The 17,712-nt window shown below is 37.8% G+C and overlaps 1 protein-coding gene across 1 annotated transcript in view; it reads left to right on the top strand.

Annotated features, from left to right (window-relative positions):
- LOC113063979 (high mobility group protein HMGI-C-like) overlaps positions 1–16,599 on the top strand; it is a 28,033-nt gene extending 11,434 nt beyond the window's left edge. The window contains exons 4-5 of the mRNA XM_026234453.1: positions 11,353–11,385; positions 14,549–16,599. Of these exons, the coding sequence (XP_026090238.1) occupies positions 11,353–11,385; positions 14,549–14,587 (72 nt within the window). The 3' untranslated portion in view covers positions 14,588–16,599. The remainder of the gene's footprint in view (positions 1–11,352; positions 11,386–14,548) is intronic.
- Positions 16,600–17,712: the final 1,113 nt, after the last annotated feature.

Here is a 17,712-nt window from a genome sequence, read left to right as displayed (position 1 = left end):
AAAACTGTGCTTCTCTAGAATGAAAAAATCATAAAGACCTTGAGTTGTTTAATTTGCTAACAGGAATATTTATACAAAAGGATTTGTTGTTTTCAGCAATCTGCCATGATGAGCTCATCGGTTGCTAGATTGCATCCACAAGGAATATAAAAATTATATTCAATTTGTTTTTTTCAAAGCTGAGAAATAAAGTTGAATTAATGTAGATTTTTTTTTAGCATTTTGATTATATGTTTTCCTTTTTTGATGCGAAGAACCATTATTTCAAGGTGGAGTAAAGTGTAATAAAACTTTTATTTAAAAACAATAAAGACATGTTTTTCAATGGAAGCGCTAAAATATTATTCAATATTAGTAATGAAAAACTAAAAAGACATACATAAAACTCCTTCAACATTAAAAATCAAAACGCACACAAATGAAAACGAAAAAATAAAAACAATAATCATATCTCTGGGGTACTGATTGATAGATGTTAGAAATGATACAAAATCTTTGTATACATACTCCTGAAAAAGTTTATTATAAAAAATCCTCATGTCTCCTCATATATAATTTTTATGAAGCTATAATGATGCAGTATTTAAAAAAAATGGCCAAATAAAAAACCTCATTAAATGATATTAATATTAACGATATTTCATAGTTTCCTAATAAATACTGAATCTTCCATACATCTCACTCTACTTATGCTTTAAAATTATGACCATATGTCAGTTTTATTTCTTTTCTTTTTTTTTTGAAAGGACATCTTTGAGTAAAAATAACTCCATTCACTGGGTGCAGAATTGCACTATAACATTTCACTACTCGTCTCCGCTCTGGTCCTTTTGTTATTTATAAATTAGGCCAACAGGAAGTCCTGCTATAGGGAGAATTCCGCAGATCCCCTGCACCAGGCGTAATGTTATCTGCTAGATTTGCTTCAGCAGCCAAAAGACTGATTTATTGCCCCCCTCTTCCTTTTCCGGGTGCTCCTCCTGCACAGGTGCGGAGATGGACCGGGTCCGCTGTGCCAAGCGGACAAGCCGCACTGTGTTGCAGAGGTGGGGGCTTGTTGGAACGGACTATCTCTGTCCTCAGACAGCTAACATTATTCAGTTCCCTTTCATACTGCCAACTGGCCGGTGTCCAGCGTGTTTACACGTTTGGTTCCTCTGCAAGCGAGACCATGGCAGAGAAGGGAGAAGTTCTTGTGCTCTCTCTAGACCTGCAAGGCCCTCCAAGTGTTAGTTAGCTAACAGCCCTGCTCGTTTGTTACCAAGGCAAGAAGTGGGAATGCCGGCGAAGACAATGGATTTACTTCCCGTGGTGTCTTCAAACCGTGAGGGATGTCACATGCACTCAAAAGATCAGGCCAAGAGTTTGAAGCTATGATGTCCACCTCATCTTACGCCAATAATTCCTTTGATATGAGGTTGACGACAGGGTCGTGATTCATACTCGCTCTTCCCTTCCCAGGTGGTTCACTCCGCCAATGTTTGTTGGATCATGACGGCCTCGCAAACATCTGAGCAGGTCGCTCTCCAGCCTGCCAAACTGGAGGGAAAAAAAACAACTGGGACGCTGTAAACCTAACGACTCCCACCTCTAGGAAGAGATGAGGAAATAAGTGAATGAATAAGTGAAGAGGCACAAATGAGCGTAGGACAGGAGACGGTGGGGAGGAAGTTCTCTCTCATCTCACACAAGGATCTGACGCTTTTGGCTGGAGGACAGACAGTGTTGTCAGGTGGTGAGGAGTGGAATCAGAGCCGAGGGAAATGGGAGGGAGAGTCTGGCAAGGAAGAGGGGAGGCGCTCTGCATTTCAAGGGGAACAAGGGCTGCGATTGGGAGTCATCCAACAGTCTCGATTTGGTGGGGAGGCTTGGAAAACCCTCAGCTGCTGCCAAAGTGTGAAAAGATTCTTTCTCCCCCACCCCCCTTCCCTTTCTTAATGTGTCCATGTGTGAGGCGGGAGGAGGGTATTGTGATGGGAATTTGGTGTCAAACATCAAAACCTTTTTATAGCCTTCGCGAGCCTCCCGGGCAAAATATTGAACTCGGCTGTCAGCTGAGGTCCTGTCCTTCTCTGAGTCAGTGGCTTGGCCTTTCAGCCTGTTTTTATTCCTCGCATTTCCTATTCCCCACTAAATGAGGCTGAAACAGCAAGATGCTGTCAGCTTTATTTAAACTTGTAAACAAATCCCAATGTTTGAAGAACACCGCAATGAGACTTTGCTTTGAGTCATTTGGGCGTCTGCATGTCCTGTTACTTTTAAATTAAAATTGACCCTATTTACTTTATTAATACTTGTTCTTAGTGTTATAGTGTATGATTCGTCAAGACACATTATTCAAAATATTTCATCAGAATTGAATAACTTGCCCTGCCTAGACTTTTATTTCCATATGATTCACCCAGACTAACATTAATGTAATATTATGTAACGCAAAGTCCAAATAGACTTCTCAGGCTGCAGTCATAAGCAATGTAAGTACTGTGATAGTTATAAAAATACTGATAGATTTAAAAAAGACTCAAATCTGATTCTTCATTCTTCACAAAAATTTTACCTTTAGGGGTACAAAAACTTAAAGGGACACCTTTTTGTACCTGATTTACCACTAAAAGATTGATAGTAGTACCTTATGGGTACGCTTAGGCTATTACTTCTCTAAGGTACTGCACTAACATGCACCTTTTAATGGTAAATGAGTACAAAGTCCCTATTACACTCCTAAAGGTACAATTTTTGCATTTCTATCTATTTTTTTTTTGTCTTCACAGAGTCAACAATCAGTTCCTAATGAACTTATTCGACTGTTAGATTAAAAAGTCTCAGTTTTGAGAAACAAAGTTCCAGTCACATGAAATAAAGTAGTTAAATGCAAACTGATTTACTCTCCCCAAGAATTAGTCCATTTCCACCACATTATGATATAAAAATCAGGCAGTCAAAAAAAAAAAAAACCTTTTTATATCATTGTGACTTGTCATAGACATGACTTTTTATGTTATAAGTCCTATTTTTACTATAATTTTGACTTTTTATGTTGTATGATTGATGAAATCAAGTTTTTCATACATTTTAACTTGCTGAATGTTTTGTTTCACTTGCAAATACTTGACATTACAGACGTAAAAAGGGTTGTGAATGTCAAGTCATGTTGACTCGCGTTGAAGCGCCAGTTTGCCAGCATAAATAATAAGAAGGTCTTGTGGGTTAAAACAAACTTCTTGTTTGTACAGCATGTTCGGAAAAGTTACTTTTCATAGTTTTGATTTCGTTTGGCAGGACTCCTCCAGCTAGACGTAGTTGGATGGTGGCTAGATTTTTGTAATGAGCTGCAAACATTTTATTAGCAATTATTGAAACCCTGGGCAGGAGTTGGGGTCTTGAATTATGCACTTGCAAAAGCTTCGTTTACATTGTGGCTTGGAGCCGTTCCTGTCCCTCACTTGGACGGCTGTGTGAGTTAGATACAGCGTGAGAGAGAGAGAGTGGACATCTCTACCTCATTCCCTGCATTCCCTAAGCCCTCTCCTCTCCTCTCTTTTCCCCTCGTCTCTTTTTCTATCTCTCTCCCTCTCGATCTGGGGCCCGAGAAGCTGAATACCTGCCAACAGGGGCGTGTGTTCAGTGTGGGGCTCTACTCACACAGCAGGAGTTCGCTGGGACCACCTCAACGGATTTCCACCGGTGACCCCTGTGACCTCTCCCCCTCATCTCTCGCTCCCCCCCCCTCTCTTTCCTGTTCCAGCTTCTGGAAGCGCTTTAATCATTTTGCTCTGAACCAGCGACCATAACAGCTGCCTCGATAGGTGCTCCGGAGATGAGAATGTGAGAGGCGAGAGACTGAAATGGGGGAGAGAGAAGGGCGCAAGTGAAAGCAATGATTACAAAAACTAATAAAGAAGGTTTGCCCATATTAGAGAGATTAAGTAGTGTAATGTTTTCTGTTGTTCAGTTGGTAGATTCATATTTTATGTTGTATGAAAATAAAAGGTAATTGTAAAATAGAATTCAAAATAAGAAATAATCACAGTGAGTGAGTGTTCGGGTATTTTTTTCTGCAACATTAGGAAAAATTGTTTAATCATAAATGGTAAATAATAAAATAATTATGAGACAAACAGTCAAAAATTTTAGTCAAAAAATTTCTCATAATTGTACCTTTTATTTTGTAGTTTAAACTTAATGTCATAATGTTGAATTTGAATTTTGACTTTTAATGTCATAATTAAGCATTTTTATCTAATAATTTTACCCTTTTTGTTGTAATTTAAAATCAATATGTCAATGTTGACTTTTTATCTCATCATTTTGACTTTTAATGCCATACTTGATTATTTATCTAATAAATGTACCTTTTGTTTTGTTATTTAAACTTAATGTCTCATAATGTTGACCTTTTATCTCTGAATTTTGATTAGTATGTCATAATTATGATTTTTTATAAACAATTTTTTTTCTACTAAAAATATGGAAATGGCCTTTCATAAATTTAGTTCCTAATTTCATAATACACTTTATATACTTTTGAGAGGAGCAATGATGAGAACAGCACAATGCAATCATTTGCAATCAATAGTTAAATTAAAATCGGCACTTAATTAATCAATCCATAACGGACGCGTCAATACTGAAATGGTGCTGAAGTGTGAATGAATAAAGGAAAAGAAGTGAGGGAGAGGGCGAGGAAGACAGGAAATCGTTGTGTTTGTATGAACAAGGAAAGGTATCTGACATACATTATTGATGGTGACACCTCTGCAACGCCGGTCCTTTATCATGGTATGGCCAGACAGGAAGCGGTTCACACAGAGGGCTGTGCACATGCTTTCTTTCACTGACGTCTTTCTCTAGGTATTTCAGCACATTTCCATGAAAACATGTATGTTACAGTGACTTTGATTTGTACACCCCGAATCTGAAGAAAAACAACCCCAGAGTAAAAGCTGTTAGGAACCATGACAGTATTATGAAATGTTACAAGGCTCAGGACCTCTGCATTCACTCTTTTAAAAAATACTTTGTTTGGTTTCAATGTCTAGGCCTTTACATAGATAATTTTTGCTGAGAGTAGTGTGTATTTATAGTGTGTGTGTGTGTGTGTGTGTGTGTGTGTATATATATATATATGGGATTCTTTACATACTCTGAAATATAGATTTATAGTTCTCGATTTGTTTGCCAAAGTCTGTTTCAATTTTACTAAACATTCCAACTCAAACAATAGAATATTGTATATATATATATATATATATATATATGTGTGTGTATATATATATAGTGCTTTTTTGGCATGTATTAAACTTGATATCTATATGATAATTAAATAAATATTGATTTTAATTATTATTTATTTAATTATTTTAATTATTTATTTTTAAATTTGATTTAATTTACATTTTTATTTATTATTATTTTGATTTTATTTATTCATTCAGTAGCCCTGCTGCAAACATGCATTTGAAAAAAAAAAAAAAAAAAAAAAAAAAAAAAATATATATATATATATATATATATATATATATCCTTTTTCTATTGTTTGAGTTGGAATGTTTAGTAAAATTGAAACAGACTTTGGCAAACAAATCGAGAACTATAAATCTATATTTCAGAGTATGTAAAGAATCCCATTGGACCGACTGAGGTATTGACCCAGTTTCCAATAAAGACCCCACAGAGCCCCAAGAACAGTAAAAAAAAAAAAAAAACCTGGAAAGTTTTGTGGAACTGAAGTAAAAAACCTGAATTACTGTGCCGACCCCCACCACTCCTCTCCCTTCTCTTCCACTTTCCTTTGAGAAACTCTGGGAACTGATTTCACTTCAAACAGCAGAGGCTCCTAAACGGACCAGATCCAATTTGTCTGCGCTTTTCTTTCCCTCCAGAACACTCAAAAAAAAAAAAAAAAAAAAGGCCTCCTAACAAAAGGCTGCTTGTCCTGCCAGGAATTTTCCACATTCCTTGCTCTGGCAGACATTTTTCTTTTCTACAAAGGGCCCTTCGGCAAATTCCCCCTAATCACAGGCTTTAGCTCAGCTCTGATAGGTGGCATTCATAGCACTGTTTGGTTGGGGAGGGTGCTTGATTTGGAGTCCGAGAAGGGACGGGTGAGCGGTGGGGTGGGCAAGGGGGCTCTTGGACCTGGAATCCTTTCAGATTCGGCCGAACCGGTGAAGGCATTCCAAGGGAGATCACAAAGCCAGTGCTGTGGCCCTGTACCCTGGAGATGTCTGGCTTGTTTTCCCCACTTCCACCTCCAGTTTAACAGAACATGTGGCCTTTATTCATGGGAGCGGAGGGGGTGCAGTTACTGGGTGGCTCGTCTGTGGGGTCCGCCTCTAGTGAGGGAGTCCTTGGATAAGTTTGCCTCATCAAATCAAGTAGAGTGTTTTTTTATGTTTCCTGTCTTTGTGGAATTCTTGTCAGCAGCCCTAAGGAGACTATGTTCAAATAAGGGCGTTTTTTTCTCCACAAACGCAAAACATATGTTAGTCGTTTAAGTTTAAAGCGAATGTGAGCTGCATTCCGTTTTTCTAAACTCTCCCTCTTTATTTTACCAGGCAGTCAGGTAAAATGAATACGGCTTATGGGCAGGAAAGGGTCTCATGGGTCGTACCATGTTAAAGCACCTCCATAACAGTACAGATTTGGACATTCACAGGCTCAGGCAGAATCTGTAGACTTTCTGTGCTTATTTTGCTATTCTGCGTATCTAAGACAGATATATTAGATATAGCAAAGAGCACTACAATAGGGACTCGCAACATTTTGGCCCACCACAAATGAAGTAGAACACCAAGCATGATTTTCCTCCAAAATCTGTAAGTTTGACTGATTGGATTACAGAAATTGTAAGAATTGTATTTTTTATACATATATTTTGCAGGAAAAGGTGTTTATAGTTTACAGCATTTACAGTAAAATGTGTCTTAATACTAATTATATGATACTAAATAGTATTTATTAATTATTTTATTATTTCACTTGTTATTAAAAATTTAGTTTTAGTAATTTTGTAATGAGCTATTGCCATTTTTAGTAGTTTTAAAAAACGATTTCTATTTAGCTTTAATTTATTTCTCTTTAGTTTTAGTAATTTTAGTATATTTATTTTAGTTGGTTGCAATGCAACATTTCTAATTTTCTTTTCTCTTTTTACTTTAGTTTTCCATCTAATGTTTATATTTTGACTTTTTTAAGTAATATATATTTTTCAGTGAATTTTTAGTTTTACTTAATACTGGTTAGGCAGAACTGAAAGCATGAAATTTGTACTGATAGCTCGTGAAATCAGTAAAAAAATAAAAATAAATCCTAAAACCTGCAAGGGGTGGGATATGTGTAGAATTTTGTAAATTGAGCTCAAATTCTGCAATTTTGAAACCCTTCATCTTGCAGATTCATTTTCTTATTTGTTCCACAAAGAGTTTTGTTAAAGCAGATAAAAACACAAAATAGGAATAAAAATGGATGGTCTCCCAACGTGAGATTCCTCATACTAAGACATCAAATGGAAAGGGATTTCAAATATAGATGTCCTCCACTTTTTTGTAGATAGGATGAAGATTCAAAGATCCCAGGAGCAATGAATGCGAGAGACATAAATATCTCCAGTGCAGTTTCTTGTAAGAGGAGGGAGGGGTTCCCCACAGTGTAAAGCTTTTAGTAAATGACTCTTGGCGCAGAGAATGGTTTTGGTAAGGCATGCCAGGTCCTAAGAGCAGGAGTCTTCCACTAGCTTGGCTTTGCTCTGCCCCGGCACGTTCTGTTCTGGAGCTGCTGAGACGTGCAGCTGCGCGTTCCCAGCTTTTTGCCCCCAGGTACCTGTGCCAGAGGCTGACTTACAACCATTACATAATCTCTTTGTGTAACTGGCCCAAAGACCTCTTTGCATACTTGAAGAATGAAGCATCTCCAAAACCATGTCTACCAAACATACTTTCCAATGATCAATAGTTTTTAAAGATCCTCCCTCCATTCAAAGCGGGATGAGAGACCATGGCAGCAAGAAAACATTTCTACAACAGTATGAATCACCTTTTAATACAGAATATGTACTTGAACTTTATTTAAAGCCCAGATTTGCTGGAGTATTTAATACGAAGCGTTTGCGTGCCATTTTCTTACTAGGCCACAAGAACCATAACGGTACACCCACGCAATCTTCTGGAAAAAGATCAGGCCCGTCTCTTCTTTTTTGGAGAACACATTGACTAATTGTGTCGTCAAGGTTAGAACAACTTTAAAAGAGGCCGCCAGTCCAGACAGGATTTAACTGGATGTCGAAGATGTTGCTTATCTTATTATTTTAACTTCTTAAGGAAAACAAATGTTTCGTACTGAGAAGGGAGGAATTGTACCTCAAGTAGCCCTTAGCAAGATGTAGTACTATCTATTTAAAGACACATGAAGGTATAGTTCAGCCAAAAATGAAACTTTTTCGCATCTTCACGTCGTTCCAAACCTGTATGACTTTTTTTAAAAACACAAAAGGTGAAAAATATCGTTTTGTGTGAAAAAAATGAATGATGCCACATTCTTTTCTACCGCTTTGACATTGTGTTTTTTTATTTTGGAGATACTGTTCGTCAGTGTTATCATTCCTGAACACGGTGGGTGTCTCCGTTTTCCTCCGTTTTCCTTGTTTCAAGGCATGCATAACACTGTAGGCTGGAAAATAATTCACAGTAGTACTTGTTTCCAATGTGGCGGGTTGTGGCAAGCAGTGAACTCCGAGGCCAGTTGGCAGTGTATCGCTAAGAGCTTGGAAACTCACTCTAACTGGCAAATTACTCTTTAATCTGTCACTTCAGTGAGAAAAAGCTTGAGATTCTTTCAACATCTCCTTTTAAGTTGTTTTTAGCTTCTCGTAAAAGTGCGTTTCTTTAACCAGGACGCAAATCAACCTGTATATTTATGTAATTGGTAATCAAAGCTATAAACACGAAAGACATTGAGGGGACATGTCATCCCACAATATCCAAATTTGTGTGGTCAGCTGGAATGGATTTTTGCAGTCGTTGACTCTTAATTGATTATATTTGGTATGTAGTTAAGTCTTTGGTTTTAATTGCTATTGGACAATTATGGTCATTGTTAATCACGCCAACTGCAACGTAGCCTCACGTTTTTGTGCTGCACGCTAAATGTGACTCACAACTTGAAATAATATTTGAGCAGTTGCTCTGTTCTCATGTTGGCATGAAAATTTAATGGCCTTAACAACCTTTCAGAGTGCAGTTTCTGTTCACTTATAAACACAAGCCTTTACATTGGAAGCTGACCTGCTGGAAGCGAAGCTGTTAAAATGTAACTGCAAATGGCTCGCATTTTAACAGCCTTTATATTTGCCCACAGGATTTTATTCGAAACATGTATGTAAAAGGTCCAGTGGTCACTAATTACATTTTCACATCACGTTTCACAACATTTAACTCGATGCACAACAAAAGACAATGTTCTCACAGGATAATTAGCTTCTCACACCAGTTCATTTCCCTTTGGTCACTGAGCATGACTTCCTACATTAAAAACCAGGTCTATTTAACAATGAAGTTTACAGAGCTGTGAGATGAAAGAGAAACGTGTCACCTTATGCATGAACGGTGATGAACTTGGTCGATTCATGAGAGCTTTTGCAATTACTTCATTGCCTCTTTCATTCCTCTCATTTTTTGTTTATTTCAGCTGTCCACAAGTTATCTAGACATTTGGATAGCCGGGACCTGATGGCTAAATGTATCTCCAAATGATTACCCCAAATTTACCAGTGGGACACAAATAGTGTCTGAGATCTTTTTCCATGTCATTTGATAGTCTATATCCGACGGAGTGATACCCTCCCCTTATTTGGTCCTAACGGCATACAGTATATAAAAATAAAGATTTTATATTTATTTTTGTGGTACTTTCCTTTTTGTTACCACATTAAATATAATGTAATGTTAGTAAAATTAACATTTATTATAAATTTATATAAATATATTTTTTTTAATAATTAATCATGTTTATATATACCAAGTGTACTCAGTGTATGAAATGTGCAATTTTAATATGAGTAAAAGTTTTTTTTTTTTTTTTTTTTGCTCTGGCACTCTAGATTCAGAATAACAGTACAGGGAACACATATCAGAATTACTTTTTTTCTTATGGAGAGTAGTATTGCTGACACTGATTGTTTGTATTGATTTGTAGTGGAAAGCAGATCTGTGGAGAGCTTTCTGAAGATGGGTGAAATCTGTGTTGGGTTTCCTCTTGGTCTTCAGCTTCACCTAGTCTTTTTAGGCGCATACTGTACATCTTGCTCTGTTAGTGCATGCCATTCACAGCACAAGGAGGTCACAAGAGCTCCGGGGTCATTCAGTTTGCAGAAATGATTTGGCATGTCAGCTACTAATGACTTCAAAGAGCAAGAACGGTTTTGTGAAAGACAAGACTGTGGTTTCTCTTTTGTTCTAAGGGGTAGAAGGGCAAGAGGGGTCTGGGTTTCTGATGTGCAGGGTGACTAGTTCAGTGCTAACAAGAAAATGGGTTCTTTCTACGGGGCTCTTTTGTTTTTGCTTCTTTTGTGCATGTACAGTAGCATTAGTGATGTAACCTACAGTGTAGCTTTGACATCCTGGGTCATTTGTTAGTTGTAAAATGCACGTGGCATCTTGTATTTCATGTGTTTGTAAATAGGTGCAATCAGGAAGGTGATGGAATTCTCCTCCTCCTCATGTCTAAAAGTATATTTGTGTTCCGTCCATCCCATTTGGAATGTGTGCATCATTTTCCCAATTTCCCTTTATCGCCAGCTGCATTCTTCGCCTGCTTCCATCCGGTGTTGACATTTACTGTGTTACAGCCTGATAGCATTCCAGGGAGAGCTGACACAAAACACACCAGCTGCTCCCAACAATCCCAAATGGTGTGAGTGTGTGTACTCTATCGGCAGTGGCTGGCTTTGGTTCCAAACACTGGACACTCTCAGGGTTTTATTTTTGCCTGGCTCTCAGAGCAGCGGAGGACTCCTCAGCTGTCAAGCTCCGGTCTTAGAAGCACTTCCTGCGGGGTGGCAGCGCTTAGGGTTTATGATGTAATGCGAGTAGGGCACAATCTGGGCATTGTATACCACGCTATTGCCACTGTGGAGGCACTGCTGTGTACAGCCCTGTATGTGCACACGTGTCCTCCTATTCCTATGTTTTTTTAGGGATTTCTGATTGTCTTAATTTAAATTTGATTCAAAAATACAGCTGAATGTAAAATTGCATGCAATTAAAAATGTTTATATATGTATTTATTTATTTATTGATTATTATATAGATTATTTATTGCGTTCAGATGATAATTGTTTCTCTTTTCATTTTTCAGCCACAGCAAGTGGTCCAGGAAAAGCCCGCTCAGGTATGTCAAACGCAAACTTTGCACTACATATAATTAATACAGCAGATGAAAATGTGTGTGTGTAATATATATATATATATATATATATATATATATATATATATATAAGGACCAGTTGGCTAGAAGGGCATGGCAGCTTGCAGAAACAGATTGAGGATGATTGTGTGAGGAAGAGGATTTGCAGTTTGGGTTTACAAAGTCCTCAAAAACCCAAAGTGAGTGGAAGGGGGGCATAATTCTGGTTTGATGAAAGACCTGCTTGGTTAAGGCTAATGTAAATCCTATAGCATTATGTGTGGAATCCCAGTCTTTTCTTTTTTTCTCTCGTACCCTCACAGATGGATATGCAATCTGGCAGACAGGATTAGTTTTGAAGAGTTGCCCCTTTTTTTACTCTCTTGTCAAAATTCCTTCAGCGTATTAACAATGGAGTCGACTCTATAGTCTCTGTGCATTGTGCTACTTTAATGTGCTCCTGAAGAAAGACAGCAGCCTGCAGACCTATATGCTGGCTGAATATGACGAAAATGATGAAAATACATTAAAGGGGTGTTTTTTCTTTTCTTTTCTAGGCTTGATTGTGTGTATGGGGTCCAGTCTAACATGTGTTCATGCTTCGTTAAAAAAACAAAAAAACCAAAAAAAAACATAATTTTTCACATAATTTACCTTTATTCCACACCGATTTGTCCTTTCTCTGACAAATGCCTTGATTTATTTCCTGTTATTATGAAGCTTCTCCCTCAGAAATATGCGATTGTCTGAGATTGGTCAGCTGGCTCAGTGTGTTGTGATTGGCTAAACCGCCTCGAACGCGTCTGACTCTGAACATCCCGCCCCTCAAGCTCTGAATGTGCTCCGGATGTATTGTTAACAATGACGTCCTCTATATTGCTTATCAATATTATATTGTTTATCACGATTTTTACATGCACCCCTAGTTTTTTCTCTTCTATAAAGCAGCAAAATATGGCCTCGCCCCTGGCGCGTGGTTTATCTGGGTTCGTGACATAACGGACCTGGGAAGAAGCTCTTTGTAGTCCCTTACCAGCGGTTTTTGTAGGCATTAAACTGACAGAATTTTAAAAGACGATATCTACGTTTACACTGAACTTTCAGCGCTGCAACTTTGCAGATATTGTTTATGCGCAAACAGCAACATTACACACTGACTAATGTTAAAAAAAAGTGAAATCCCCTTTAAAATGCATTAAAAATACATGAAAATAAAACAAACATACAATACTGGCTACATAAAATATCTAAATGAAATATTCATAGATACAATTTTTGTCATCAGAACTATTCACTATTAACAAATGATTTGTTTGACGTTTTCAAACTTGGCCTGAAAATGGCATAAATGTAATTCACCCCAAAATTGTCATCATTTCCTCACCCTCAAGTTGTTCTAAACCTGTATCTAATTTTTTGGCTGCTGAATACAAAAGAAGGTATTTTGAAGAATGTTAGAAACTAAATATTTGACGGCAACCATTGACTGTTGAAAAAATACTATGGAAGTCAATGGCTACCGTCAACTGTTGGGTTACCAACATTCTTCAAAATATTTCCGCAAATAAAAAAATGCTCATACAGGTTAGGAACAACTTGAGGGTGAGTAAATGATGACATAATTTTCCCTTTAATGGTGAAGTTTGTTGTATGTTGTTTCAACAGAGTGAAAAGACCCTAATAAGAAAAAAACACAATGACTTGAGATACAATTCCTCTCCCACACAATCTTCCACACATTTACTAGGACTCTGCTCACCTCCTCTTGTTCGCTGGTGCGGACCAGTTTACGGTGTGAATGCATAACTGAGGCCTGATTTGTTGCTATGTGAGAATGCACAGACCCTGATGGCTTTACGCCGCACTAGAAGGCTTAGCACATACACACTCACACACATACACACACACAGGTATCTATACGTAGTCTGAGATGCTATCTCTGAACTGGAAGGCAGAGCTAGGAACACCATCTCGATTAATTATATGCAATTAAATTCTCTTGGAGGACAAATGTTTTTAGCCACTGTGTCACTGTTTTTTAAGCATCTCACCAAACACTAAGTTTAAACTTTTAGTTACTTTTGAAAGCGTGTCTGAAGACCACTGTTCCATCTAGCTATGCTGAACTTATCTTTTGTGAAAGCCTCCTAAGACATGCATCTGATGCAAAAAATCAAAAGGCGAAAGTTTGCATATGTGATTGTTTTGTTGAGTATCATATTTGATATGTCAAGCTTTCATAGCTTATATAGCATGATGCAGGAGAATATGGAGCCCATACTTGAGGGAAAAAAAATCTCTGCATCTATACTTATATGATCAACAAGTTAGATGAAATTCTGATAGCATGTAAATCAAAGAGATTTTATTTCAGTATGGCAGACTTTGGTTTTAATTATAGGGGGCAAAACATTTTTTTTTTCTCCAGGAACAGAATTCCATCAAAGTTTTAGTGTTTGTCGAGTGCTGTAACTGTGCCTTTAAATTGCTCTCGGAATGAAAGAACAAGTGATGATGCATGAGGATGTCATTTAATCATTTTGATTTTTTTTTTTTTTAATGTTTAGAACAAACCTATGCAAAAAAAACTATGCCCCCCTCCATCTCCATTCTTTCACTTGCCCATGTCACACATGGTAGCGCTTAGCTGGTCCTTCACAGCTGAAGTGTCTGCCGCACTAATGAATGGAGTTTGGCTCATATAATGCAGACAGGCTTTTGCCACGGCCTTTCCCCTGAATGGGAGCAACACAGCGACTTGGGAAAGGAAGAGGGTTATAAATTGTGTCAGTTAGCCTCCCCAAATAAAATGAAGCCATGTGGAAAATGAAATCCATTTCATTCTGAAGAGTGCCCAAAGCCAAGCGTCTCCCCAGCCCCCATTCACCGCCTTCCTCCTGTTTCAGTGGTGGTCATCTCGGCAGCAGCTGTGGGACGTTCGCTGTCTGAGCTCATGAAAAAGAACATTTGTAACCAAAACAATAGTAAAAAAAATAAAATATAAATATATATATATATAAATGTTAATAACTGCACTATTTCAGTCCGTCTTACTGCTGTCAGTCTAATGTTTTTATGCACATCCGTGGTTTGCTTTGCAGCCGTATTTTTGTGGTGACTGATGGGCGATCACTGTTGTGTTTTGTAGGAAGAAGAAGAGGAGGAGGCGGAGCAAGAAGAGGACTAAGCAACCACAGGATTTTACCTCTACCTCATCCAGCTGTCAGCTCTCTCTAAGGGAAAAGACTGCCTTGACCACTCATTATTGCCTTCCCACTTTCGTTTGATCATTTTCGTTTGTTCATTTTTCCTCATTGGTTTATTTGGGTTTGGTTTCGTTTTGTGATCAACACACACAACACCTCAGAGCGTAACCCGAAAAAAAGACGCAAATGCAAACAAACATCTTGCAGATGACAATTGGAGCCGCCTTGCTGTTTCCACTTCCCACAAAACTGCTGTAAGCACAAAGGTGCAGGGGTTAAACACACAATATGTGCTGCAGTGGTTCTTTGCACCACACACACACACACACACACACACAAACACACACACACACACACTCTCTCTCTCTCTCTTGTTGACTGATTTTCCAGGCTACATTGGTGAAGAAGAAGGTGAAACTGTCTGGTTTTGTCATTCAGCATGTGGTGCTTCATATATCTGGGCGGAGCTTTAAAAGGACACACCCATTCACACAAGACCCCCCCCCCCAAGTACTGACCCACCAAAGACCATTTTCCCTTCTCTGTCCACTTAATTGACAGTGAGCTTTAAAAGTATTTGCCTTAAAACTTCAAACAAAGCCTATTAGTTACTATAACTGAAACATTTTGCAAGTGGATACCTAAAAATGAATATTCTGTCATTATTTACCCAGCCAAAACCCCTTTGTTTCTACTGTAGAACACAAAAGAAGACATACTGAAGAATGTCTAAGCTGGTCTTTTCTGTAAAATGAAGTGAATGGTGACCACGGTTGTTGAGAAAGTAAGTCAGTTTAAATCTCAATTTATTTCACACCCAAAGCTGCCATATGGTTTGAAATAGTGTACCTTTTAAAGTGCTTTTTGGAGCCCTTGGTCACCATTCACTTTCATAATGTGGAAACGAGCAACTTGAACATTCTTCAAAACATCAGTTTTTTGTGTTTTAAAGAAGTAAGTTAGTTTGGAACATGTTAATAATGTCAGAATGTTTATTTTCGGTTAAATTATCCCTTTACTGTCGTACCCATGTCCCTTGTGTCCTTGGTGGTGATTTTTTACCCAAACTGATAACCGTGAACATTAAATGTCTCGCTGGGACACTGTTTTCAGCATTACTGCAGAATGGTCATTCTACTGTACATATCTTCGCGACTTCAGCTTTGCTTAATTAACATACATGTACATAATTGTGTTTTTATTTTCTTGTATGACATAGCTTTAAGAACATAATTTTTTTGACAAATTCAATGAAAGGGAAATCTATCAACTCAGTCAAGACCTAAACCTCAAGAAAAACCCAAACCACAGGAACAAAACCACACTATACCTCAGTACACACTGAAATACCTGAATCGCAGTAACAGCGTCAAATGGTATTTGGCGAATCCTAACGTATGCCAGCGCTGTCACCAATGCAATGTCTTCTCACAGTTTCAAAGCTACCTCTGATTTCTTCAACCAGCAAACCAGCTCAAAAAGACACGCGCTGCTATAGAGTTCTCATTACAAAGCAGGAGATGGCAGCGAGTGCCAACATTGAAAACAAACCTTGTCGTAAGGGAAGGCGAACACTCTGCAAAAGGTTTTTTTTTTTTTTTTGTGAGAGAGTCGGGCAGGTAATTTAATTCTGAGGTCTGTTGGTAGTCATATATAGAACTAATCATGCAGCTAAGGGAAAAAAAAAGTACTGTGTTTGTTCTAGTTCATTTTCTTTTTTTCACATTAGCATATATCTGACATTTGTAACTAGACACTCTGTCTCTGCAGCTGGGATGTCTGTTTTGCATTTTTAACTTGAATATATATTTTGTACTGATTACTCAATGGTTTCTAAGGATCAAGTGCTTGTATGACACTAAATGATATTGTTGCGAATGAATTTTTCTTTTCCTTCTCTGTTTTTCTTCCTCTCCACTGTTGCTCTGAATTTATAGTTGTAGTTAATATGTGCTATTTAGATATGTACCTTAAAAAAAAAACAAGAAAAACATGGATAAAAATGGACTAATAATCAGCTGACAAATACCTACCTCCAGTCTTGAAAACGGAACGATTATTTTTTTTTTTTTTTGCCTAGTTTCTTTCAGTACAAATGTACTGAAAAAGACTTTAGGACTGCACAAGATCCTGTTTTACAAAGTTTTAAAGTACAATTTTGCTTCATTTTTAATTCAGCTTGGGGAGAAGACGGCTAAGAAAACAACTACACACACACACACAAATACACACATCACATAAAAAAACAAAAGAAACTTGAAACGTTCTTTCAGGTTTGAAAAAATATGTTCGGGTTTTGTATACTGCATATATGAATATGTTTTTGAAAATTAGTAGATATTGAGATATACTTGATTAGCATTTTTTTTGTGTACTTTACACAAATGTGATTTTCTTTTCTTTTTTTCAGATGTATATGTAGTGCTTATGTAGTGAAAGAATACACATTTTCAGCCTGTCACCATGAAAACCTTACGAAAAGTTAGCATGGTAATCTCAACTGGGCCTGAGGTAGAGCCTCAGAGGAAGCTAATGGAACTGTTGGCATGCCCCTTGAACTTACAATGGCATGTAATGACCGTCTTTATATGCGGCAGCTTGGCTTTTGCCACAAACCAACATTGAACGTTGCTCAAACACTGTAATGCTACTACCTAAATGGTTACAGTTCTTGTAAAAGTGTCAAGTTTTTGAATCGGAAAGCTTCTTTACTCTCCTATGAGTTCAACAGATGAAACAGTCGCTTGCTTAAGTGGATGGACGGCGTGTCTCGGCTCGACCTCAGCGGTTTTAACGCTTTTTGTGAGACCTGCGCATAATGGCCGCTGAGGCGCACCGCTTTCAGCCCTCCTGAAACTTGGCATTGTGTTCATATACTTCCTTTGTTGGTTTGAATGTGTATCCACAGGAGCCACTGTTCATGTGCTTTCAGCTCTGGGTGTCTTAATGAAGAGGAAGTTGTATTTTCATGACAACAGGTTCTAGTACAATCGAATACACTTTTCTACCTCCAAGAGGGCCTCCTGTTACCTCATTTTTCAAACTTACTATCTGCTTAAATTCAGGTGCCTGAGTCCAGAGAGAACGGCGTAAAGTTTAAAATTTA

Source organism: Carassius auratus, chromosome 4, assembly GCF_003368295.1.
Source record: "Carassius auratus strain Wakin chromosome 4, ASM336829v1, whole genome shotgun sequence".
Lineage (NCBI taxonomy): Eukaryota > Metazoa > Chordata > Actinopteri > Cypriniformes > Cyprinidae > Carassius > Carassius auratus.
This window is presented reverse-complemented; position numbering and strand designations above follow the sequence as displayed.